Here is a 27566-nt window from a genome sequence, read left to right as displayed (position 1 = left end):
CCATAAACAAGAAACTGTTAGTTAAACTTATAACATAGCCATGGTAGCTTATCAATCATAGGCAGTGACATTTTATTCTTGGAGCCAGACCTTTATAACTTATTTTAATAGCTTGCATTTTATATAAAATCTTTATATCTTAGACCCTATATAAACCTTATTTAAATCTTATAATTTATTTAAACTTTAAAGTTGAACTTTAAAGTTTTATATTTTTATATCTTTTAACTATTTATTTAGACCCAAAATATCATATATTTAAACCTCATGACATGTTTAAGCCTTTAAATTTTTATATCTTAAACTGTTTTTTTTAAATCAAAAATCATTTATTTAAACTTTTATCTTAACCAACAATAATTTGAAACCAATTTTTTAAATGATGGCAAGTATTTGTAACACATTGAACTCAAATGACCAAAACCCATGTAAATTTTTGTTTTTCCTGTGGAAACAAAAGCATAATTTTCCTAGTATCTTGAACTGGTAACCTTTTTTTTTTTTTTTTTTTTTTTTTTTTTTAAGCAAAACCAGGACAGAGAAGGGTTAACAAGAGAAATTCCTGGCTGGCAGAAGAAACCTTGAAGTTATCACAGTAAAGGAAGGGAGGGGGAACAGTGGTCATAAAGTATGTCCTTGGCTGCCAGTGTTCCTGAAAAAAAAGTTTTTGTTAACTCCTCTGACTAAAGTCAGATTCTCTGTTCAGTGTTCACACAGTTGTCAGTTGCAGGCAGCCATTGTCTTGTCCAGAGCAGGACATGAGAATCTTAGCCCGCCTGTACCGAGAGCACGCACCCCCACCCTCGTGAGAGCAGCCAGCTGCCTGCAGTCCTGATAGCAAGAGAGCTAGGGAGGGAGGGAGGTGAGTAGCAGAAACAGATGATCTTTACACAGACAATTCAAGTACCAGCACATCAGCACTGAGATGATGGTGGCCTCACTCACAGCAAGCAACCCCTCAATTGCGGCTCGCACATCCTTCTGGTGGGTTAGGCAAAGGTCTAGTGGAGAAGAAGGGGACTGTCCCATAGCGTCCGTCACAGTCAAGTCAACAATGAGAACAGTTAACACACTACATACAAGACCAAGGGCACACGAAAGAAAAACTTTGCCCCAACGAGACAACCAACAAAGCTCCAAGAACAATGACAGCCTGATGTGCTCTGTGGAGAGTGATCCTCCAGTCTCAATCACACCATAAACAATCCAGACTTGAGGATCTCTGTCCTTGATCAAACAGACATCAGGGGGCTTTCACATCCCTGTCAATCAGACATGTACCTTATTTCTTGGAAGAGAAACAGAGTGTAAAGTAACAATGACCATAATAAAACATACAAAAAACCCCACAAAATGGCTCTAACAATTTCCCGGGACAAAATACAAAGTGGCACTTTTTCCCACCATGGGGAAAGGTACCCAAAGATGCTCCTCTCCTAAGCACTCCCTGGAGGAGACTCCCAAAATCAAATGGTCACCTCTGAGGTGGCCCCAAATGGCTCGGGACTAGGGGGTCCCTTGCCCAAATGAGGGAATGAGACGTATCTCTTTCCCTCCCAGGATCACTGTCCGGACACGTCTGTCCCAGTGAGAGCCTGCAAAGTACAAATCGAGCCCGCAAAGTACAAATCCTTCAAAGTACAAATCAGTCGACCGGCGCAAAACATAACGAGACAAGACAGAGACAGAGACAAGACAGAGAGCGCTCTTACCGGTAGATGTCAATAAACCTCTGGACCCTTGAGGGTCCCGGTGGGGTCTCTGGGGTTTCCCGGCCAACGCACCAAATGTTATGCCCAGATTGTGACCCCCCAAAGAGTCCACCGTAGACCTTTGGATGTCCAGAATGCAACAGCAAGGTTTATTCTGCAGATACAAGTCTAGACAGGGACTCATTCCTACACCCAATACAGTGAGGCAGGGAGGAGTGCCTCTTTCTTGGGGAAGTTAGTTTTTATAGGCAAAACCCATAAAATTTCTTAGAGGGGAGGGGGTTAGTACGGGTCCATCCTTGATTGGTCAAGTTTTTCCCGGGCCTGGACTTTATCTTATTTTAGCTTGTCTGTTTGCCTTGTCAGGAGTTTTACAACTTCTCTCCGGGGTCAGGTCTTGTTATCTCTGGAGAGGGGCATCTCGTGGTTAATTGGTTACCATCAGACATCCTGACTCTGTTCTTTTGTTCCTGGGGCTGGCGCCATCATTTCTGGGGACTTGAAACTGGCCTGGCCTAAATCACAGTCCCCAAAGCCCCCACTGAAGACTTTAGGTACAGAATGCAAAAGTAAGGTGTTTTCTAAGTTTACAAGTCTCCAGGGAGGCTCTTCCAAACCTCTCACTCACAGCAGGGAGGTGGGAAGGAGCTCTCCCCTTTCTTTGTGAGGCTAGTTCTTAAAGACACAGACCATATAATTTATTTTAACCCGCCTCCCTTTTTAGTCTTTTGGTCGAATATCCTGACTGTTTTCCAAAGTCCCTGTAGCAGATACAGCCACCTGGGGAAAGGGGGTCTAAGTTCTTATCTACACTTAGGAATCCTGGTTTAAACCTCTCTTTGTCTGTAGGGGATAGAGTGGGGAATTTTACTGAGGTATCACAAAACTACGCTTGAAGCTCACAACTAAGAGAATACTAAGTGAATTAAGTACTCCAAGGAATATACTAAGTGAGGAAATTATATTTATATTACGATTGCTATACCTAAATTTGGGTGGATATATTTTAAATGGCAAAAAACTTAACAAATGAGAAATACTTAATGTTATATTATAAGAGTCTTAAATAACTATGTGGACTATAATAAGAAAAGCCAACAAAAGTTTAGTGAACAAAATGACCCTCCAGACACGTTTGGACATATTGTTTAACTAAAATATTTTCCACACTCAAAAGGGGGGGTCATGTACATGGTATGTCATAACTCTTCTAAAATAATAAAGTACTTTCCGGTTATTATTATTAATAATTCTAAGTTCATTTTATACATATATTACGGATATGTTAGGTATCCAGCTTGTAATACTTTAGTAATGTCACACGACGTCATGTTGTGACATCAACAAGTAACAAAAGGCAGCTGGAGAGATGACTCAGGTAAGGGGCTTGCCTCCAACACTGCACTGATCTCTTGAGCTCAGTCCTCACTCAGCACTCATGATGGAAGGAAAGAACAACTCCCCTAACTGGCCCGTGCTCTGACCTCCACAAGTGGGCCATCCCATGAATACACCAACACCAAATACATTAAAAAAAAAAAAGAAACAAATACACGAGGAACTTTTGTAAAACTTTTGTTTTGACTGAGGAGTAACTTCAAGGGGCTGAGGAGTAACTTCAAGGGGCGAATGTAGCTCAGTTGGTAGAATGCTTGCTTGCCTCAAGTGCTCAAAGCCCTGGGTTCCACCCTCAGTGTTGAATAAACAGAAGCCCTGAGAATGTGGAGGTTGGAGAACCATCCTAGGCTACAAAGCAAGTTCCAAAACAGCCTGGTCTACATGAGACTTTATCTCATTAAAGAAAGAAACAAAAGATGGAACTTCCAACATAAAAACAATTAGCAAAGTCCAACTAACGGGAATCTTTTCGTTCCAGGAAGCAGGCTAAAAGCTTATAAAATCCAGAACGTAGCTCTCAAGGTAGTTTATCTGATCTGGTCAAGCCCAGTATCTGCACAGCAGATGTGATTTCAAGAATAGTTTTTTTTTTTCTCTGTGTAGCTTTGCGCCTTTCCTGGAGCTCACTTGGTAGCCCAGGCTGGCCTCGAACTCACAGAGATCCGCCTGGCTCTGCTTCCCGAGTGCTGGGATTAAAGGCGTGCGCCACCAACGCCCGGCAAGAATAGTTTTCTGGGAACTGATGGGTACCGGCGAAGCATTCTAAGCAGCAACGTTAACTGTTTTTCTCCACCAGGTTCCACCTGCACTTGTAGCGGCAAAGTGAAATCAGACGGGTCTGTTTAATGTTCAGAGATGAAATGTTTTTCTGACCCCCCAAGCATTAAAGGCTGACAAAGGGATCCTGCCAAACAGACTAAGAAAGGGTAAAGGTGCTGGACCCTCTTACCTTCACATTGTGATATTTCAAAATACACAAGGTAACCAAGATCAGGATGCTAATTATATAAATGAGTATGACCAGGGGTTGGATCCATCGCCTCCAGTTTTTCCTGTTGCTCGGACAGGCCATTTTCATCAGTGAAAAATCACTGAACAGCCAAGAAAATGAACCAAATCAAGATTTTGACACTTTCTCTTCTTTAGCTGTTTTCTGTGAAGTCAGACCTCAGACCTTTATGATTGGGCAGCTACGGAGGAGGGCGTGACTGTAACCAAGGTTACTGAAGGGCGTGGTGGGAGGGATGCAGAGGAGGGTAGTGGAGGATTGTTGGCTTCCCTAATTTGGCTGGTCTTAGTGGATCATGAGGAGGATTCCGGAAGTTGTAGGGACTGGGGACGGTTCAGAAACACGTGCTGCATTCTTGAGACTTTGTTCCATCTAAAGGAAAGCCTTAGTGAGGGACAGAGCAGAACTTGAGACAGGCTTTTTTTCTGAAAAGGCTCCCTGGTTGTCTTTAAGGATGGAATTAGAAACTGGCTGGAAAAACACAGAATAGGAAACCTTTGCTTAGATTTCAGTCATTTGTTAAAGTTTAGAGCCCTCAGGAGGGGTTTCACTGCATAATTCTGAACCGAGTAGAAGAATCATTCTAAAACATTGCTTATTTGGAAGTAATTGCCAATATGAAATGTTCACATTTGGAACTTGTGTTAAAAAGTCCTACTCATTTAGAATTGAAAAGGTTGGCATTCTGACACCATATTCTGTGCACTCAAAGCTTTTAGCTGTATAGGTTTGCAGAGCAAACAAATGGCAAATGGGATCATAAGGTCTCTCTAAATCAAGGGAGCAAGCAAACATCTGTGTCTCAATTAGACACGTGAATATATATGGCCTCTATCATTTTCTGAAATCAAACACCGTCCTACGTTCTTTACCTACAAGGGTTAGTTTTATGTGGTGCTGTGTTATTCATTAAGCAGCACTGTTTACTACGAGAGAAAAGCCAGGAGGTATGACAAAACCCACCGTAGGAGTTTATTAGGAGAAGGAACAGAGGGGGATGTGCTTTAGGCCTATGGGAGGTTGTGTATGGAGAGAGAGGAAGAAGGAGAAGGGGGGAGGAGTCTGTGACCTGCTTTTTATGGATGCCCCCGCACGTGCACATATGGGCTTAGGAGCTGTGCCATGCATGCACATGGACTGCGTGATCACACTGTGTAAATTACACCGCCATGCAGCGCAGGGATTATGTAGGACATAAGGGGTGACTAAGCCTCTTGCTTGGCTGCTGAACATGTGTGGTCATGTAGCAACACTATAAGCTGATCTGCACAAAAGGACCGAGAGACAGGCAGTTTTCTGTTTCACAGATGAGAAGTTTCAAGTGATTGATTTGCCCAAACATTAGCTGTTTGCTCTGACCTTGGAGTCTGCTTGATGTTTAAATATTTGGTTTGTCATCATCTGCAACCAGGGAAATTCTGCCTTTTGGCCATGTGGGCAAAATGCTGTGGTCCCGAGTCTCCCAGAGACACAGATGGAATAGCGTATCCTTGTCACACTGTGACCCAGAGCCTGGAGACTGACTTCCACAATCTCTCCCCTATTCCTCCATGATCTCTATTTCGCAACTTTCCTTAAAGGGGCACTACAAATTTTGTTTGGTTGAAACTAAAATAGCTGGTTAGGGGGAATGCCTAATCATTAGTGAATACCTTGTGTATTGTTAAAGTTCTATAACCAAATGTCTTTACTGTTTACTTCTGGAAATGACAGTCTAACAGGGCTGTTTCTGTATGTTCAGCCACACACCCATTGCTGCCTACAGTCATCTTCCCCATTCTTTCTCATGGAAACCTTTTTAACATAATTTCTGAAATCTGTCTCAAATGCTCTAGCACCATACTTCATGTTTTGTTACAGCCATTAAATGTTTGTCTGTTTTCCTTAGACTGTGAGTTTCTCAAAAAGCTAAAATTCTTGAACCATTAAGAGCCATTATTGAAAATCAAGGCAATGAAGAGACAAAGGTGTCAGATGCAGATGTGACTGCATTTGTTTTTGAGCTGGAATTCATTTTTGGTGAAACTTCTAGACAGCAACAGAGAAATCAGAGATAGTGAGTTTTTCATTTGAATTTGCTCACTCATAAAGGCTCTGCTTTATATTGAAGATGTCCTTCCTTCCTTCCTTCCTTCCTTCCTTCCTTCCTTCCTTCCTTCCTTCCTTCCTTCCTTCTCTCTCCCTCCCTCCCTCCCTCCCTCCCTTCCTTTCTTTCTTCCTTCTTCTCTCCCTTCCTTCCTTTTTTAAATTTCTCCTTTTCATTCTTGACAGTCTCTCTGTGTAGTCCAGACTGGCCCAGAACTCACAGACACCCACCTGTTTCTGCTTCCTCAGGGCTAGGATTAAAAGTGTGTGCCACCATGCCCCACAGTTGATAGTCACTGATTTTAGAGCAAGATCTGCTGGCTTTACAGGGCTCTGCGATGAATCCAGAGAGAGAACAAGGGCCTGTAAAGCCAGGGCTGAGAATAAAGGCCTCAGCTGTGTCACTCGGTATGGAGAGGCTGGAGGCCCTGGCCCCTTGCTTTTGTTCTACTCTGGTTTCCATGAAATCTTCTAATTCTCACCTGAGTAGCTGCATCTTTGCCCTTGCCTAGCATGTTTGTAATGTAGAAGTTCTGATCCCCCATATCCTCAGGAAAGAAATATTACACACACACACACACACACACACACACACACACACACACACACACACACACACAGAGAGAGAGAGAGAGAGAGAGAGAGAGAGAGAGAGAGAGAGAGAGAGAGAGAGTCTGTGTTGGCTGTCCTGAAGTTTGCTCTGTAGACCAGGCTTGCCTTGAACAGAGATCTGGCTGCCTCTCCCTTCCAAGTGCTGGAATTCAAGGTGTGGAATTACACCCAGCAGTGATAGCAAAGATATCTAACTATTCTATTTCTTAGGTATGCATGCCCACACAGTTTAATTGTAGACATTTGTGTATTCTGTGACAGCTGTATCTGTTTTCAAAAATATTTAAGATATAAATTAAAATATCTCAGACACTTCTGTGAGCTCCAGCAGCCTGTGTTCTGTTGGCCCACACACTGGGAGCTGTAATCCTAGGTCAGTCGCCTGTGTTTCTGACCTGGATTTATGCTTCAACTTGGTCTTGATTTCTTCATTCCAGACACTATCCCCACATTCACAGTACTTATCTGAACAGTTTTTGATGGCTCCCTATGCTTTACAAGCTTTACTTTTCCAGTTTTTACTCTGGTTCACTGCCCTGGCACACAAACTTTTACCCTGGGTTTTGTTTGTTCCTTGGTTAAACCACTGAGATAAATATTTAAATGAATACTTGAATTTCCCTTGCCCTTATCTTCAAGGTGTGCTACTAGAGATACTGGATCCATGACTATCGGCTTCTCTAGTTTCCTCACAAGAAAACTGACAAAGTGCCTTCTCCTGCCCAGTAGATTTCTGTAATGAAGGTGATTAGCTGAGGATGGAGTACTGTGAAGGTGTAAACAACCTATTGTAGTAACAAATCACCTCATGTAAAAATTAGTACTCTCTAGATGAGCTTTCCAGCCTTCTTCCTTCCTTCCCTTCCTTTCTGCTCCTGTCCTCCCCCTCCCCTTCCCCTTCCCTCCTCTCTCCCTCTTTCTGGCTCTCTTGTATCCCAGGCTGACCTCAAACTTGCTACATATCCAAGATCCTTGAACTTCTGATCCTTCTCTATCTCCCAAGTCCTGGGGTTACGGGGCTGCAGCGCCAAGGGCAGTTCATGCAGTGCTGGGATTGCACCCGGTGCTTCATGTGTGCTGGACAACTGCTTTACCGACGGAGCACTTCCTACAGCTCAGTCTTTACTTATTTCCACCAGCGTTTTGTTTTCAGACCGATTTAAGTGACACTTGTCGAGCATCAAGGTGCAGGCTAAAAGAAGTGAAAATGAAACCCCTGACCCCCTGTGTGTGTGTGTCTTGAGATAGGGTCTCATTCTGCATCTCAGGCTGGCCCCAAGCTTTGTAATTCTCCTGCCTCAGCCTCCCGATGGCTGGAATTGCAGATTTGAGCCATCACATCTGATTTGGGAAAAATCCTAGTAACTTAACAGAAATTGTGTTACCTAGAAAAGTTGAGAGGAAAAGTTTTTGTGGCAAGGATGATGATTCTGTATATTATAAAAAAAAAAAAAACAACATGAGAAATGAAAAAGATATACTGAAAATTTTTATGATTTTAAATAAAAATGAAATGTTATTTGTGCATTTCATGATGATCCCCAAAGAAATTTTTCACCTTTACAAGGGGAGATGTTAATTCTGTCAGATGAGAATAAGACCACTACCACAATTTTGAGCCAAATTTGAAGCAAGCTTTAATTAGACACTGACTAGGACAATGGACTCTGGCCAGGTCCATTCCTGAATTTTCAGAAAATGGCCATGAGTCATATTTTGCAGAGACTTAAAAAGACAAACCCATAAGGCCACAGTATTTCCCATGAGGTCCAATCAGGGGCAATCATATAGCTTGACATACTACTTCCTTTCTGTGTACCTCTTGCCTACATCCAACCAGGGCAAGCATGCATCCTGATGCACTTCCTGTCTGCATGCCTCTCGCCCACATGATCAAGCACATCCAGTGCAGTTGGGTCAACCAAACTTGTTTAGGGGATGAAAACGTGGTTTGTTACCTCCATAAACAATAGCCTCCAGCATTTCAGAAACCATCTGTCCTTGGGCAAGAGGCTTGCAGATGGGAGGCGATTTTTGTTTCATGAGTCTCTTAGGCAGAGTAATTAAAACTTAAAATGGACAGCGGTGGCACAGGCCTTTAATCCCAGCACTCAGGAGGCAGAGCCAGGCAGATCTCTGTGAGTTCAAGGGCAGCCTGGTCTACAGAGTGAGATCCAGGACAGGCACAAAAAAAAAAAAAAAAAAAAAAAAAAAAAAAAAGCAAAACCAAGAATGTAACTTTGGCTTCCACAAAAGATTAGAGGGAGGTTTTTGTGCTAATGTGAAGAATGAGTTTTGTCTTCAACTATGAGGAGAATGCTCTTTGGAGGTGGAGGTTTTGCCTTTACTTTTCTCACATATGTTGGGCTGTTGAGTGCCCTTGTGTAAGTAAACACATAAGCATGCATCCTGAATGGTCTCATTTACGTGACACAAGTGTGTTCACATGTGTGGAAGTGAGTGCTCTGTACGTTCCATGCTGTGAATGGAGTCCACCAGGCTTAGCTGGTGCAAGCAGTACCTGTTTATGTAACATCTTCCCTCTGTAGATAAGGGTTGAATTTGACTCCTCCTCCCCCTCCCCTCTCTCTTCCTTCCCCTCCCCCCTCCTCCCCCTTCCCCTCCCCTCCTCCTCCTCTGTTTTTGAGACAGGCTTTCTCTCTGAGTCTACTTGTCTTGTTTCTGTAGGAAATGTGAGTGAATAGGCGCTCCCCGACTGGCAGTGCTGCAGTGGGAAGCTGTGGAACTTTCGGAAGTGGAACCTGGCTGGCGGAAGTAGGGTGCTTGGGGGCATGCCTTGAGGGTTACACTTCTTCCCAGTCTGTGTCTCCTCCCTCTGCTTCTTGATGTTCTTCCCGAGTTCATGGAGTCCAGCAGCCATGGAACCCTCAGAAACTGTGAGCCAAAAGCTTTCTTCATGGTAAGTCTTTCTGCATCAGGATTTTGTTGCAGTCATGAAGAAAGAATATCTTGTACAGTATACATTCTGCTGTGTACTTTCCATGTTCCTCTCCTGGAAAAAGAGGAAAAGAGAGGAACACTGGCTTGTGTTTTCCATTCCAACTTGGTTGTTTCCTGGAACCATCTCTAGGTCAGGATAAGAATCAGGCGGAGCTTTCAATGCTCCCACATTCTCAGAGTTGTCCCCAGGAAGAAAGACTTGAGGGACACAGTGTCTTGCTTGCTTGTAATTTTTTTGCCGTCATAATAAAAACCATAGACTTAGTGGCTTAAGTGTTTGTTCATTTTATTTCCTTGTTGAAGAAGTCAGAAATCTGGGGCAATGGGTCTCAGAGGGCTGAAAACAAGAGGTTATCAGCACTGTGTTATTTTCTGGATGCTCTAGGGTAGAATTCCTCTTCTTCTTCACTGGGGTCATTGTTAGAACCCTGTCCCTTCCTTTCTGGACAGCAGCTGGAGACAGTTCAAAGCTTTCAGAGGATGAACACACTCCTTGTAAAGAGGCCTAGCTTAACATTAGTGCAGCCATGACAGGCTGCAGACTAGCAAACAATACTGGGACTCGGCCTCACCCTTACAATAACCAGGAAAAGCCACAAACTGTACCCTGCAGGAGACCAATCAGAATTGAGACAAACAAGTACTAGATGCTCCAGAACATTAAGGAGAGCTCACATCACTTGTATATCATTTCCTTTATTATTAACATTGTTGCTAATTTCCTTGTAGCAATGCCAGTACCAATCCCTGATTGACAAGACTTCTGAGCCCCACTCCTGCCCAATCAGGAGTTCAACCCCCATCTGAGTCTGGAATTACCACCCCCCCCATCCTTTACTCCTTAAAATCCCTGCCATAACTGAGCTCAGGGATCTCCTTGATCCAACCGCTGTGTTGGAACAGACAGAGAGCCCAAGCTCAAGCTCGCAATAAAGGCTCTTTGCTTTTGTTTATGAACTCAGGCTCCTGGTGGTCTCTGGGGGGCTCATGACGCAGGCATAACACTTGCTATTGATCTCTCCTCTCCAACTTTGAAGCCAGCAACAGGAGATACTTATTCTCCTTCCATCTTAACACTTTTTTGTTTTTATTTTTGAGACAGGGTCTCATTATGTGGGTCCTGGATATACTGAAACTCACCACAGAGACCAGGCTGCCCTTGAACTCATGGAGATCTACCTGCCTCTGCCTCTTGAGTGCTGGGATTAAAAGTATATGCCACCATATCTGGCATTTTATTTATTTATTTATTTGTTTGTTTGTTTGTTTGTTTGTTTTATTTGTGTGTATTATTTCCATGTGCCACAGTGCATTGATGGAAGCCAGAGGACAACTTGAGGGGACTGGTTCTCTTCTTCTGCTATGTGGATCCAAGGATCAGACTGAAGCTTGGTGGCAAGTGCCTTTATCCTGGAAACCATGTCCCTGCTTCATATCTTGAGGTTCCTAATCAACCTGCAACGTCCTTTTTGTCCTGAAAGATAACATAGTCACATGTGCAGAAATCTTTGGAGATTCAATGTTCAGTCCAACACACCTAGTGACATTCAAAATGATGTGACTCAGAAACAGTCTTCAACTTCTACCCCTCTGTCAGCACTCAGCTGTATATGTGATGCATCATCATTCAGGCTCTGTGCCCTGTGCATTCACTGGGAAGTGTCTGGGGCTGGAGAGATGGCTCAGCCATTAAAGGCTAGGCTCACAGCCAAGAAGAGAAGTGTCTAAAGACAACGCTTTTATAGCATACAGGATAAGAGGAGGGACACAGTTAAAGGGAACGGAATGAGTAGAGTTTTCTTTCTTCTCCCTAAATGGAAGAATACAGCAACTCATGTGGTACAGAGAAAGAATGGTAACATCTCATTGGCTATGAAGTACGATCAATGACTGGCCCAATGAGGATCCAACTTTCACAGGAGAAGGAATAGCTTGAGATCTGCCTTGTAGTGGCTAAGAACTAAGCACATGTATAGACAGGTGATGGCCAGATGCTACTGCTGAGGAGCCCTGCACACATACACATGTGCACACACTTCAGACACACATGTGTATATACATAAATGCACCTGCAGCTTACCAGTGGTATATCAGTTTGATTTCCTGCTTGTGGAGGGAGGGTTATTATGAAAGGAATAACCATGTCCCAGGGCCTTTAAAACTCATTCCAGAGGGCTAGAGAGATGACTCAGAGGTTAAGAGCACCTCTTCCAGAGGTCCTGAGTGAAGTGAAGCGTCACACCTGGGGACAGTAAGTGACTAGGCAGCCTGAACCACCATAAACCAGCTACTGTCACTAAACCGTAACACTGGGCACACTCGCCAACACTCCGTCATAAAACAGCAGCAATTAGACAACCCCAGCAGGACCAGGAAGCATTCTTTTTATTTTAATATGGAAAGCTTCATGAGTTTGTGTGTTATCCTTGTGCAGGGGCCATGCTAATCTTCTCTGTATCATCCCAGTTGTAGCATATGTGCCGCTGAAGCGAACATCAGAACGTGTTCTTAAAAACACAAGTAAGAAGAGTTAGTGAAAACAAGCTCTTAATCAAGAGCTTAGAACAGGGACGCCTTTAATCCCAACACCTGGGGAAGAAGCCGTCTCCCTGGGGTGAGACCAGAACGGATCTGAACACTCTGTCTGAGGCCAACCCAGGGCCCAGCTGCCGATCCTATGAAACCCAACAACTTGGAGGTGTTGGTGAGACTACCCTGCTCAGCTGAAATCCATCCAGGAGAGGATTCAGAATCCTACAGTTTGAAGTCTGAGGAAACAAGATCAGCTGAGGAGTTGACGAATGAGCAAAATGTGACCTGAGAACACAAAAGAAGAAGCTGCCCAGCCACCCAACCAGATCACTAGAATCTTAAGTATACACTTCACCTACTGAGAACAGGTAAGCTCCCATCTACAGATCTACAGATCAGGTCTCTAGCCCCTAGGCCCTACCCATCAGAGTCCCAGCAACCAGACAGCTACCTTTCCCTGCTCCACCATCAACCTCCCCCCAAAAAACAAAAAATAAACATAAAAAACTAACCCCTACGAACCTAACAACCACTGAAACCATAAGCACACCCTACACCAACTGGGAACAACTGCTCCCACACACAGAACCCACTAACACTGATTTGACTAAGCTGCTCCCAAAGAAACAGAGGCAACAGCAACAATTTAACCAAGAACTCCTAGTGAACCAAGACTAACAATTAGAACAAGAGAGGCGCCTTCAGACACAGACACTGCCTGAAGAGATGAGTAGAAGCCAGTGCAAAAATACAGGCAACAACATAAAGACCTATATGACAACATCAGAACCTAGTGATTCTATACCTGCAAGATCTGAACATACCAAGACAGAAGAAACAGAAGAAATCAACCCTAAAAATGACTTTAAGAAGATAATAGAGGCCCTTAAAGAAGAAATACAAAATTCCCTTAAAAAGGAAATAAAAAATTCCCTTAAAGAGGAAATGAAAAACTCCCTTAAAGAGAAAATGAAAAACTCCCTTAAAGAGGAAATAAAAAACCCCCTTAAAGAAATGGAAGAAAAAACAAACAAAAAATTGGAAGAAATCAAAGAGAGCCAAGAAAAAGTAATTAAACAGATGAAGGAAACAATCCAAGATCTGAAAAATGAAATTGAGACAATAAAGAAAACACAAACTGAGGGAATGCTGGAAATAGAAAACTTGACTAAACGAACAGAAACTACAGAAACAAGCATAACCAACCGAATGCAAGAGATGGAACAGAGAATCTCTGACACTGACGACACAATAGAGAAAATAGATTCGTCAGTCAAAGAAAACACTAAAGACAAAAAAGTCATAACACAAAACATCCAAGAAATTTGGGACATCATGAAAAGACCAAACCTAAGAATAATAGGGATAGAAGAAGGAGAAGAATACCAACTCAAAGGCACAGAAAATATATTCAACAAAATCATAGAAGAAAACTTTCCTAACCTAAAGAAAGCAATACCTATGAAGATACAAGAAGCTTACAGAACACCAAATAGGCTGGATCCAAAAAAAAGTCCCCTCGCCACATAATAATCGAAACACTAAACATACAGAACAAAGAAAAAATATTAAGAGCCGCAAAGGAAAAAGACCAAGTAACATATAAAGGCAAACCCATCAGAATAACACCAGACTTCTCAATAGAGACTATGAAAGCTAGAAGGTCCTGGACAAATCTTATGCAGACACTAAGAGACCACAGATGCCAACCCAGACTATTATACCCAGCAAAACTCTTAATCACCATAGACGGAGTAAACAAAATATTCCATGATAAAACCAGATTTAGTCCACAAATCCAGCCCTACAGAAAACACTAGAAAGAAAAATCCAACCTAAAGAAACCAAACACACCCATGAAAACTCAGGCAATAGATAATCCCACACCAACATACACCAAAGAAGGACAACACAACCACAAAAGTAACAGGAATTAACAATCACTGGTCATTAATATCTATCAATATTAATTGTCTCAACTCACCTATAAAAAGACACAGACCACCAGAATGGATAACAAACAGGATCCATCCATCTGCTGCATACAAGAAACACACTTTAACTTCAAAGACAGACACTACCTCAGAGTAAAGGGCTGGGCAAAGACTTTTCAAGTAAATGGACCTAAGAAACAAGCTGGTGTAGCTATCCTAATATCTAATAAAACAGACTTCAAACTAAAATCAAACAAAATAAATCAGGAAGGACATTACATATTTACCACAGGAAAAATCCACCAAGATGAAGTCTCAATTCTGAACAGACCCTGAGCACAACAATTAAAAGATGGGACCTCTCAAAATTGAGAAGCTTTTGCAGGGCAAAAGACACAGTCAATAAGACAAAAAGACAGCCAACAGAATGGGAAAAGATCTTCACCAACCCCACATCTGACAGAGGATTGATCTCCACAGTATGTAAACAACTCAAGAAACTAGACATCAAAATACTGAACACATCAATAAATATACCAGGTGGATCTCTGCTCAAGTCATATCACCTGTCATACATTTATGAAATATAAAAATAGTTTTTTTATTCACTTAAGGGAAAAGCTTTCTTTTTATTTTATTCTTGAAAAAAATATGGGTGAGACCTACCAGAGTTTTATGTTGAGAAAAATCAGGCTTTAGAATCAGATTGGTGTGAAGACAAATCTTGGATCTCACACCTATACTTGTTACTCTTCTGTGTTGAAACCAAGGTTGGATAAAGCACAGGGACAAATAGCCAAACGAATGGAAACACATGAACTATGAACCAAAGGCTGAGGGGCCCTCAACTGGATCAGGCCTTCTGAATAGGTGAGACAGGTGATTGGCTTGATCTGTTTGGGAGGCATCTAGGCAGTGGTACCAGGTCCTGGGCTCACTGCATGAGATAGCTGTTTGAAACCTGGGACTTATACAGGGACACTTGGCTCAATCTGGGAGGAGGGGACTGGACCTGCCTGGACTGAGTCTATCAGGTCGATCTCAGTCCTCGGGGGGTGGCCTTGATCTGGAGGTGGTGGGAAAGGAGGGTGGGCTGGGGGGAAGGGGAGGGGGCAGGAAGGGAGAGAACAAGGAAATCTGTGGCTGTTATGTAGAACTGAATAGTATTGTAAAATAAAATAAAAAAAAGAATTTCTTTAGAAAAGGAACTAAGCACAAGCCTTCATTTCTCACTTATTCCTGACAGTGAACTCAATGGAATGAGTTACCTCACACTCCTGTTGCACTGTCTTCCTTGTCAGGAAGGACTGTACCCTCAAACTCTAAGACATAATAAACCCTCTTTTCCTCAAGTTGCTTAACTAATGGTCTTATAATGGCTACATTTAGGCTTATAAATTTTAAGGTATCTTCAAAGGGGGCTAAATGAATTTCAGGAGGCCAATAAATGTTGCCCAGAGCCACTCCTGAAAAGTAGGTACTACACCAGCTTGAAGAGGATTTTGAAAATGAAAAGGCTTAGCTGGCATGCTACAGTTAACAAATGGAGGTCAGTGACCTTCAGGGTTATCCTTAATCTCCAAGGTATCTGGGTGACACATTCTCAAACATACTTGAAAAGGCAGTTACCATACATTACCTTCTGGAGAATCCAACCACATGGCTACGGTTCCTAGACTTACATTAATGCTTGCCAAAGCTGGCCATATTGGGCTCTCAATCCCCATTGGCATCAGAAGGGGAGAGTTTTTCATGAAGGCCCAATAGGTCTCTGCCATGTTGGGCTTCAGCAGCAGTCATAGGGCACACTCAGTGCACAGGAATCCAAAGAGGAACCTCATTGTCCTGAGGAAGGACATAAACAGAACCCCGGGCCACACCAACACCAGATTGGGTCCCCTCCAAGTGCCAGTAGAAAGATCCTTCCATCGCTCCAGAGGGTGATTTGCAATAGGAGCCCTCCAATTCATTTTGTCAATATTTTGTTGAGTAGTTTTGCATCCATGTTAAGGAGGGAGACTGGTCTATAATTTTCTTTCTTTGTTGCTTCTTTGTGTGGTTTGAGTATCAGGGTAACTGTAGCCTCATAAAAAGAGTTTGGTAGTGTTCCTTCTCTTTCTATTGTGTGGAACAATTTGAAGAGTATTGGAAGTAGCTCTTCTTTGAAAATCTGGGGGTTGGGGATTTAGCTCAGTGGTAGAGTGCTTGCCTAGCAAGTGCAAGGTCCTTGGTTTGGTCCTCAGCTGTGGAAAAAAAAAAAAAAGAAAATCTGGTAGAATTCTGCGCTGAAACCATTTGGTTCTGGGCTTTCTTTTTGCTTGGGAGACTTTTAATGACTGTTTCTATTTCCTTAGGGGTTATTGGTCTTTTTAAATATTTATCTGTTCTTGATTTAATTTTGGTATTTGGGATCTATCCAGAAAATTGTCCATTTCTTTCAGATTTTCCAATTTTGTGGAGTACAGGTTTTTGAAGTATGACCTGATGATTCTCTGGATTTTCTCATTTTCTTTTGCTGTGTCTCCCTTTTCTTTTCTGATTTTGTTAATTTGAGTGCTCTCTTTCTCTCTCTCTCTCTCTCTCTCTCTCTCTCTCTCTCTCTCTCTCTCTCTCTCTCTCTCTGTCTCTGCCTTTTGGTTAATTTGGATAGGGGTTTGTCTATCTTGTTGATTTTTTCAAAGACCAATTCTGTTTCATTGATTCTTTGTATTGTATTTGTTTCTATTTTATTGATTTCAACCCTCAATTTTATTATTTCCTGGTGTCTATTCCTCCTGCGTGAGTTTGTTTCTTTTTGTTCTAGAGCTTTCAGGTGTGCTGTTAAGTTACTAGTGTGAGATTTCTCCAACTTCTTTATGTGTACATTTAGTGCTATGAATTTTCCTCTTAGCACTGCTTCATAATGTCCCATAAGTTTGCATATGTTGTACTTTCATTTTCATTGAATTCTAGGAAATCTTTCATTTCTTTCTTTATTTCTTCCTTGCCCCATTGGTGTTTTAGTGGAGCATTATTCAATTTCCATGAGATTGTAGGCTTTCAATAATTTTTGTTGTTGTTGAAAATTAACTTTCTAATAAGATACAGGATGTTATTCCAATTTTTTGTATCTGTTGAGATTTGCTTTGTGACCAAGCATGTGGTTGATTTTCCAGAAGATTCCATGGGGTGCTGAGAAGAAGGTATATTTCTTTGTGTTAGGGTGGAGTGTTCTGTATATAGCTCTCTTGTGCACAAAGGCCCGCTCCTTCTATAGACAGTGGAGTTAGGACTGTCAGACTCCAGAAATGAATACTTTTTTAAGATTTATTACATCATAGTGTGTGTGTATGTATGGAACTGAGTGTATTTCAGTGCACCACATGCATTCAGGGGCCCACAGGGCCCAGAAGAGGGCTTCTGGTCCCCTAGACGGGAGTTAGAGATCTTCTCTAGTCCTGTATGTGGTGGGAACTGAACCTAGGTCCTCTGGAAAAACAGCCAGTGCTCTTAACCACTGAGCCATCTCTCCAGCTCCCCCTTGTTTGTTTGTTTGTTTGTTTGTTTGTTTGTTTTTAATAATCACAACTGCATATTCAAAATGATGTCTACTGTACAATATAGTTTAATATCATGGAAACCAAAACATCTAATTTTTGTTTTGTCTTGTTTTTTGAGACAGGGTTTCTCTGTGTAGCCCTGGCTGTCCTGGAACTCACTTGGTAGCCCAGGCTGGCCTCGAACTCACAGAGATCCGCCTGCCTCTGCCTCCCAAGTGCTGGGATTAAACGCATGCGCCACCATCTCAGGGGTTAAGAGCACGGGCTGCTCTTCCAGAGGACCTAGGTTCAATTCCCAACAACCACATGGCAGCTCACAAGTGCCCGTGATACCTGTTCCAGGGGACCTGACACCCTCACACAGACATCCATGTGGACAAAACATCTAAATTTTAAAAACACTTTTGATCCAGACCCTCACAGTACTACCACGAGTTCATAATGCTTAACTGTCTGAACTCAGAATCTCAAACGCCCACCGGGAACAAACCAGACACTGCTGAAGAGCAGGGAGCTCCGTGGACGTTATGAACTGAAGGAAGAGTCCCCTGAGAGAGTCTGGACTTGGAAGGCAACAGTCTCGAGGATCACACATCAGCAAACCCTGACAGCCTTCGGCAGCACGCAGCAAAAGTTCCGGTGAACCCTTACCACCTCGCCACACCGGCTGGTATTGCCACTTTACCCACCGAAACCAAAATGTTTACTAGGGACATCACACACCTAAATTTAAGTACTCATTGGGAAGAAATTTTAAAACAACCTGCTCCCTTGCGCACTGCTTATGGGACTATAAATTAGTATGGGGTGGGAGGAGTTTAAACACCAGATCAGATACCTCATTGAGCACTCCCTGGCCAAGTAAAATGAGAGGCCATACAGCAAGGTGTGTGTGTGTGTGTGTGTGTGTGTGTGTGTGTGTGTGTGTGTGTGTAACTATATTAAATACACATCTATAATACACATTAATGTCCACGGATTAGGGCAATGGGTCCACAGCTTAGAGCACTTGCCACACAAACCTGAGGACCCCGAACACATGTAAGCTGGATGCTGCAGCACACGTCCGTAATTCCAGGGATCCTGTAACAGATGGGAGGCAGACAAGAGAGAACGCCTCAGGAGGTCAAAGGTGAGCTAGCCTGGTATACAAAGCATCGAGATACCCCCTCTCAAACAGGGCGAAGGGTGAAGCATGACACCTGAATACCTGCACTCGCATGCATGCGCACGTGCACTCGCTCAGATTCTTTCAAAGGATTCCTTCCACAGCCCGCTGCTCACCCCAGTCAGCTGACAGCGGTATGCACACAGGAGAATGGTACTCAATGAGCCAGAGTCAATGGGACAACTGGGTTCTTCACACTAACAGTGGACAAGGACAGGCCAGGGACACCAAGGGGCGGCTGAGCAGAGAGCACTGAGGCCTAAGGACCCCGAACCCTCGTCAGAATGGAGGAAAGAACCAAGTCCTCCACCCAAACACCACAGCAAGGGTATCCACACATATACACAGCAATTTTTATCCAAAATATAAAGAAATGCAAGGCCTAAGTAAGAACGGGCACATTTATATGGCGCGCTGGCCTGCGCATGGGAAGATCGCCAAACAGATACCCAAGTCACTACTGTCCATCGTCCACTCCTGGAGGAGCTCCCAGAAAACTCACAGCTAATCATCGTGTCTCTGCTAAGTGGAGGGCAGACAGGGCAGCAGCATCCACAGGGCAAACACGAAGCCCTCTGTCACAGACAGAACGGCACTGCTCAAAGTCCCAACGGCTGCAGGCTGCCAGGACCTACACCACACCTGGTTGATATTCCACACACAGAAGGGAGCTGGAGGGGAGACTAGACAAAGTCAAAAACTACAAAGCCAAAATTCCACAAAAACAACTCCCTGCCGAAAGCCGGCTTGCGGAAGGCCTGCTCGGGCTAAGTCCATGCCTGGCTCTAGGAGTGGCGACCTGTTCCCAAAGTGAGGTGCTCCGTTTCTCAATGAGCTAAAGTGCAGGCCAAGCGCCCCCCCAACCCCCCAACCCCGCTTCTTTGACTGGACTGATTTCCTTTTTAAGTGATGAAATAGTAATAATAACAGGCAACAATCAGTGGAGTGTGGCACGAGAGTAAAATCTTTAGTTAAGGTAGTTATGAAGTGCATTAAGCATGCTTAGAGTGGCCAAGCCTCTCACTGTGCCCCAGTTACAAAAATAATAGAGCACACAACATAAGAAGGAACAGAACCTAATTACCTGAGACATCTGGTGGCCCAAGTCAACCTGTGAGGTCACATGACTCAGATAATCTAGTCTTTTCTTCACTGAGGCTGAAGACATAAACAGCTTGATGGGCAGGTCTCCCAGCTCACCTGGCCTATCTTAGATCTTTGTACCCCAAGGCTTTTTATGGAATAGCAATAGCCCATCCATTAGCTCTAAACAGCCTCAGGTAGAAGTGCTTGATGCACACACCCAGAAGACATATTTCTGCATTTAGAAGGTTGGAAAGAAAGATCTTCTTTCAGGACCAAGTTTCAGTTCCCAGCACCACACAGTTCATAACCATCCCATCCATAATTCCAGTTCCAGGGGACCTGACGCCATTTTCTGAACTCCATGGACACCAAGCACGTATGTGATGCATATGTACATGCAAGCCAAACACGCAAGCACATAAAATAATTAAATCTGCACACACACACACACACACACACACACACACACACACACACACACACTGAAAGGCCAATGTATGTGTGAAAAGATAATTACTGCTGCTCCCAGCCAAAATGCACATTCAAGTTAAAGCAGTAAGCTATAACCTTTTCCCCACCCCGTCAAAACTGCCAACAGTTAATATTAAGTATAAGAGAAGACGCTGGTCAGTGACATCACACGTTATAGACTGCTGCTCTGTAAAGCAATGCATACCCAGAGAAACACATCTGTGTGTATCAGCAGCTGCATGGAAACATACCAACAGGATCCCTAGTGAAAATTACAAACTCACAGTAAGGACCTCAGGATGCATTTTCCACTTTTACCAAAACATTTGCTGAGACGGTACAGAGTATTTATTAGCCACTGCTCAAATTACACACAGAGAACTCTGCTGAGTGCACAGAGTGAAGGAGCCGGCCACCGAGAGTGAGGTGGGCGGGCCTGCCCTTTGTGCCTCTGCGAGGTTGGCACACACAGGCACCTCAGCATTCCTTTATGCTTTCACGTGGCTTTGGACAGGCTTCAAAGTGCCTCTCTAAAACCAAAAACAAGAGCGCAGCGCTGGTGTGCGATCCTAGAGGTGTGTCAGGCTCGTGGAGACAAGAAAAGACACATGTTAAAACAGCCAGTAAACCCTGAAGTAAATTCTCGCCAAGTGTGATGGAAGGACATCGTTGGGTTTAAAATGGACTCTCTTATCTCGAACCCTATCAAAGGCAGGGTCTTCGTGCCCTTCCTAAACCACAGCCCCTCAGTCCAAAGACCTGTTCTTCAGGCTATCCCAAGGACAAGACCGTTTCCCAGAAGGAAGTATGGTCACTCTACTATTATCAGTGTGCCTGCTATCAGAACAGTTAGGGCTGTCACCGGCTGGCTCCCTAGGTCGTGTACACAAGGTGACAAGATTTAATGGTCACTGGCCACGGGGCCAGGAGGCCCTGGTGAAGAAGAAACTGGTCCTAAGAGTTGATCCCAGGGAAGCAAGGAGGCAGTAAGCTTGAACATGAGACAAAATGCCCTAGAGGTGGTACTGAGGTGAGACCAGATGAGATTTACCTCATTCTATTCCCGCACACCAAACTACTGCCCTCCCGTCCCAGCCATCAGGGCTCACCCTCTGCCTGGTGAGCTCAGCCCCCATTCCTTAGCTGCTATTCGCCCCTGCCCGCCACTGGCTCTGCTCCCGCCCCGCCCACTCCCATCACTCCACCCAAGCCAAAGGATGATGATCCCTGTTTACCTCTCCAAGCTCTGGCTCCTCCCTCTGCTGATGTTTTACTCTGGAGGTTTCCAATGTTGAAACTCTTCCTTCTTAATCCTGTTTACACCCATCTTTACTCACTGAAACATTCTGGGCCAAGTGTCTCTCAGGAACCAGTTAGCAAAAGAAAAAAGAAAAAAAAGTAATAGTACTTCCCCTGAAAGGTATCCCACCTGGCCCTGCAGCCTAAACTCCTCTCTCAATTCCAGAACTCTGTTAGAGCCTCATCGGCTTTCATTTTGGCTACTGGTTAAAGAAAGAGGTGAGTGTAGTGAGCAAAAGCTTAAACTTCCCGGGCACCGGGATGAGCACCCCAAGCCCTTCCGGCCGTGGAAGAGGGCGCTCAATAACAAAGCAGTGGCTTACAGCGCAGCCGGTTCTGCCAAGAACTGAAGCCAAGCAGCTAGTGTGCACAGCACTGAGTCCAGGGAGGTCAGGAGCATGACCTTCGTGGGGACAGCATCAGAGCGGGGAGAGCCGAGCAGACTCTGGGGGTCAGGAGGCGAGGGAGACAATCATCAGATGCGGACTGTGTCTATGCACCAGTCTGAGCAGACTCTGGGGGTCAGGAGGCGAGGGAGACAATCGGATGTGGACTGTGTCTATGCACCAGCCTGACTTTGAACTGGTGACCATCTGACTCGCTTCAGTCTCTCACACCCCAGTGCAAGCATGCACTGCCAGGCTCGGCCTTGGTTTTGTTTTTGAAATGGAGCCCTCCTTAACACGGCTGAAACTGACCCGGAATCCTCAAAAACCTGGGCCTTGGCCGGGAGTGAAGCTGGGACTCAGGACTCCATGATAAAATCCGGCTTCAAAGGCTACAACTCCTTCCTACTGCTGTTTCGTGGACTACCCCCGCTTCTGCTCCCAGGGATGGGAAAGTATCCTGGTTCAGAGAAGAAAGAGTAACTGGAAAGAGAAGAAGAAATTCCTCCCCACTACCACAACTCAGCTTGTTCCAGTCTCGGGTGGGCTGCTGGCGATGCAAGGTGGAATGCTAGTGTTTCCAGACTCGGGAATATGTGGCAATCAGTGACGTGCCTGGCCTCTACTCCCGCCAACACCAATGCAGAGCAGCTCTCTGACAGATGAAGCTGCTCGCATGCTCCCTGGCTCTGTCCAGGGTCTCTCTGCCCTTCTCTGAACAGGGAAAAATAGGGAGACAAACCTTTCAAATGATCCACACCAGAAAAATGCTTGCCAATAAATATGGACAAACTGATCTTAATCTTCTTTCTTTCTTCTAAGATTTACTTTATGTGTATAAGTGTTTTGCTCGTGTGTGTGTCTGTATCCCTCCTATGTGCCTGGTGCCCATGAAGAGGGGATCAGATCCCCGGAACTGGAATGAGACCAGCCTCCACACGGGTGCTGGAAATGGAACCCGGGTCCTCTGCAAGAACAAGTGCTCTTAACTACTGAGCCATCTCTCCAGTCCATAACCTCAATTTTCAAAATGCCAGAAAACAAGTTTGTCCAGTAAAAGGAGTTCGTACAGTTTTTTTCCTAGTAGCTAGACTTAATTTTTATTCATTGATAAATTGTGAAAAGAGGGAGTGGTTTGCATACCTAGAGGTTAAGGAAATAATCGTCATTTAATAGTCACCTATGAGTCAAACCTCTGTGATGATTTCATGGGGCACAATCGTCTACATATGAAATGACAACCAACTCTCCGCACTGACCATCAACGTATGGAATGACTGTCCACACTGACCATCACGTATGGAATGACAACTGTCCACACTGACCAAAAGCAGCAAATAAAGATAGAAGGAAAATCGAAGTCCTATCCTCCTAGGGGTGAATGTTTTCATTAGGATTTCATACAACTGTGTTTATGGGAAAGACATTATGTTTAGGTGGCTTCTAGCCCATGCCATTAATGTCCTTGGATGTCATACACATACATCCTTTTCAGGAATGGCCAAGGAGCACCTTAACTACCAACATTCTCTTTACAATATTCCCATTCTGAACATTATACACCACTGATCTCAGCCTTTGAAAACAGTTGGGAGTGGGATGCGGCAATGAAAACCAACTGCAACTCCATCAGTATCTGGGACCAAAGAGCAAAAAGATGCCCAAACCCAGTACAAGGAAGGCAGGCAAAGGCCCACACTACCATCTAAAAACCAAGAGGGATACTGGGGTCCTGTGATTTTATTTTTAAATTATGTAATACTTCAAAAGGCATAAGCTCCGATACCTCAATCTCATGACTTAATCCTAAAAATCTTGGGACTCAAACAGGTCCTGTCACTCCTCCCCTTTGGCTTGGTGCATTTATTTCCAACTATCAGGAACGGATTATCAATAAACTTTATTATCTGGGAACCAACTGCAGTGTCTGGCATACATAACAAAATCTTCTGTGTCTTTAAATAATTCAAAAATGTGCTCAAAGCAACCAGGAAGTCTCTATACATGAATTTCCCAGAAGTCTCTTCTGTCCTGCTTGCAAACTACTCTGGCCCTCTGAGCAAGTCCCAACAAATTCTATGCAGAGCAGGCATGCTGCAATCAGATTAGCAATGGTGAAGCCAGTGAGGACACACAGCTTTATAAGGCCCTTCCAGCCATCTGACCCCAAGACCGATTCCACACCTTCAGTTCTTGCGGAGGTGAGAATTCTTCTGCTGACAGCCATTGCCACAGTATTCTCTCGGGAGCAGCCACAAGAAGAACACATTCCTGGAAATACACTTAGTTCCATGCAGATGATAAAAATCCATGTGCCACATCAAAATGCCACCAGAACACCTCAGGTGATGTCATACCTCCATGAAATCATAAGGAATCACACTCCTCATGATCAGGATTAACACACCCAAACCCTGATCCTTTAACGATTATACAAACTTCACAAAGAACAGTAATTTCAGAGCCAAATCTTTCTATGCCCACAACCTGCTCACAAAGTGCAAAACAAATTTCCTAATCCAGTTACCACAGGACATTTGCAGGGCACTAGGAGAAAGGAGGGAGGCAGGGAGAGAGGCAGGGAGTGAGGGAGGGAGGGAGGGAGGGAGGGAGGGAGGCAGGGAGGGAGGCAGGGAGAAGCAGGGAGAGAGGCAGGGAGAGAGGCAGGGAGGGAGAGAGGCAGGGAGGGAGAGAGGCAGGGAGGGAGAGAGGCAGGGAGGGAGAGAGGTAGGGAGAGAGGCAGGGAGGGAGGGAGGGAGGGAGGGAGGGAGGGAGGGAGGGAGGGAGGGCGGGCATTGGAAGCTATGGCTTCAGCATCTTACCCTCTGTACTTCAAGGTCACAAAGAAAAATTAAGCAAGAAAAACTATTCAGTAACTTTTTCAAAATTATTCACAGTACATCAAAACTGCTATCACCAAACAGCCAGTTTTTTACCTCAGAAATTACATTTAAAACAGACACCTAGAATTTGGCAGTATGTATGAGGAACTATACAAATCTGACCTGGTTTTGTATTTCTAAAAACTTGGCTTCAACTGAAAATAGCCAGATATTTATTTTGCTCTCATATACAGTAGCAGATGGCTCATAGGGAATCTAGAGTAGTAAGTTTATGCCAACTGGTTAAGAAAACTCCTTGGAGATGAAACACAAGCCATTAATAATATTTTCTTTAGTGAAGTAGTTAGCATGTCAAAATCATTCTGATACATCAAGTCCTGTTACTGTCTTGTTTAAGAAGGAACACAGAAGGGCGGGCCTCACAGTAGCAGCACAGATGAGCTCTGGGCAAGAAGCTTCCAAGTTGTAAAAGCTGTTCCCTGTCCCTTAACGCACGCATTCAGACCCCCCAGTGTGAAGGGAGAGCCCACATCAGGCCCACTGTGAGCAGTAGCCCAGAGTGGACAAAAACTAAGCATTCATCTGGGCGTGGAGAATCAGGAGACTCATCGCCCACAGCCTGGGCTGTCAAGATGCCTCCACAGGTAAAATGCTTGTTACAGTCTGAGCTTTGATCCTGGAAAGATGGAGAAAACTGACTCCACAAAGATTTCCACATATGTGCTGTGGCATGCACATACCTGTACATGTTCACATGCCTGTGCGCGTGCCTGCACAAACACACACACACACACACAGAGAGAGAGAGAGAGAGAGAGAGAGAGAGAGAGAGAGAGAGAGAGAGAGAGAGAGAGAGAGAATAAATTAAATGAAAAAACATGTTCATGGCTAAGAAACCGAGGCAGGCTTCACCAGCAAACTGTTCCCTAATCTTGTGGGATCGGAGTGTCAAAACTAAGATGGAAGCATTCCCTTTATTCCCCTCTCATTCTTCAGAATTCCCTAAGGTGGAGGAGGAAGGCTGACCCCATACACAACCCACGCTGCTTTGTGTCCCTGCCTCTACAGGTTCCACAGCACAGCAGGCCACTGCTGGGCTCCCTCAGAGTGAGCCTCACAGGCAGCCTCTGTGGGGCATCGGCTGGCTGCACCCTGCCTCAAGCCTGGCCCTGCCTCTTGTCATCCTGTGTGAAGTTCCTCCCTGGCTGCAGCAAGCCACAAGAGGCTGACCTGTCACAACTTCAGGTACTTCCTTCTCTCTAAAGGACACACAGTCACTTCCCCCTTCCGTGGTCCTCTCTACAGATCCCTGTGGTGAGATGTGGTTCATCTGAGCAATTCTAGCCTCCTCCTTCCTGAAGTCCATCCAAGTGCATTTTGTGATAAGCTTACATTCCACCAGGTCAGGGTCTCTTCCCCTGACTTTTTCCTCCCAGGAAGGAGGTGCAGCCAGACACCTGGTTACTAAAGAATTTGTCATCTAAGTCCTCCTGCTGGCTTACCAAGGAATCCTAGCCAAGATCCACCGCACTCTCCAATGGACTTGGAGCCACAGGAAGGACTGAGTGAAATAAATGTCAATGTTAGAATTTACAGGTAGTTCACAAAACCCCTCCCCCCCTGGGTGCCAGGGACGGAACATGAGGCCTCACGCAAGCTAAATACACACTTTATCAACAAGTTTTAGCTTTCAATCTTATAGTTATGCTCCAAATCTTCTAAATGATTCTGCATCACTTTGAATAATAGGGAAGAAACTAAGTGTTATCTATGACCATTCATTACAAAATAGTTACAAACAGATAAGGGGACAGGACATGTGGCAATATACTGCAACCCCATCACCGAGAGGTACGGAGCTCCAAGTCTAAGTGACTTATAACAATATGATCTCACTTTTAGTTCGGCAAGACTGTAAGGGTGAAGGACCTAAAGAATTTCCATGAAGTTACTAGTGTTTTCAATAAATACATCTATATTGTTCCATTTAAACTACAGGATAGTAGGAGATTAAACTGGGAAACACAAGATTACAATATTCAGACTCATGTAAAGCTCAGACATTCAAAGCAATTAAAAGGCTGGGCATGGTGGTACATGCCTTTAATCCTAGCACTTGAGAGGCAGAGGCAGAGGCAGCCTGGTCCGCACAGTGAGTTCCAGGCTAATGCAGGACTGTATAATGAGAACCAGTGGAGGGGGGGAGCATTAAAATTTAAAGATATAAAAAATTACATGGAGCTTTCTTTACAACACAGGATACACAATAACTTCTTCAGAAGGAAACTGCTTGAATTCAGTCTAAAAACTGAGGTCTTCCCCAGAACAGTTTCTGTCCATGGGGTCTCCAACTCCAGGCTACAAGCTGAAGGAAGCCCAGGCCACATGGACAGCCTTCCTCTTACCACCTTCCTGGGTGTGCACACACACACAGCAGCCTGATCTCACCAGCATGCACTCCTAACACAAGCCGCTGCGCGCGCACACACACACACACACACACACACACACACACACACACACAGCAGCCT

At 44.3% G+C, this 27566-nt stretch overlaps 1 protein-coding gene and 1 non-coding gene across 5 annotated transcripts in view; both read right to left on the bottom strand.

Moving 5' to 3' along the window:
* LOC143273115 (transmembrane protein 184C-like) overlaps positions 1-27566 on the bottom strand; it is a 92308-nt gene that overhangs the window by 45467 nt on the left and 19275 nt on the right. The window contains exon 1 of one of the 4 annotated variants that reach the window (XM_076571481.1): positions 4060-4331. The exons of 1 other annotated variant lie outside the window; for it this stretch is intronic. In XM_076571481.1, coding sequence (XP_076427596.1) covers positions 4060-4188 — 129 coding nt within the window. In that variant the 5' untranslated portion in view covers positions 4189-4331. Of the gene's footprint in view, positions 1-4059; positions 4332-27566 lie in introns of those variants that run through there. 2 more of the 4 variants (XM_076571480.1, XM_076571478.1) reach the window with 2 other exon arrangements.
* On the bottom strand, positions 12167-12271 carry LOC143273654 (U6 spliceosomal RNA). Its single transcript, XR_013051836.1, has one exon. It is a non-coding gene; the product is annotated as a U6 spliceosomal RNA (small nuclear RNA).

The sequence above is a fragment of the Peromyscus maniculatus genome, chromosome 5 (genome assembly GCF_049852395.1).
Source record: "Peromyscus maniculatus bairdii isolate BWxNUB_F1_BW_parent chromosome 5, HU_Pman_BW_mat_3.1, whole genome shotgun sequence".
Classification (NCBI taxonomy): domain Eukaryota; kingdom Metazoa; phylum Chordata; class Mammalia; order Rodentia; family Cricetidae; genus Peromyscus; species Peromyscus maniculatus.
Note: the sequence above shows the minus strand (reverse complement) of the source record. Positions and strands in the feature narration are given on the sequence as shown.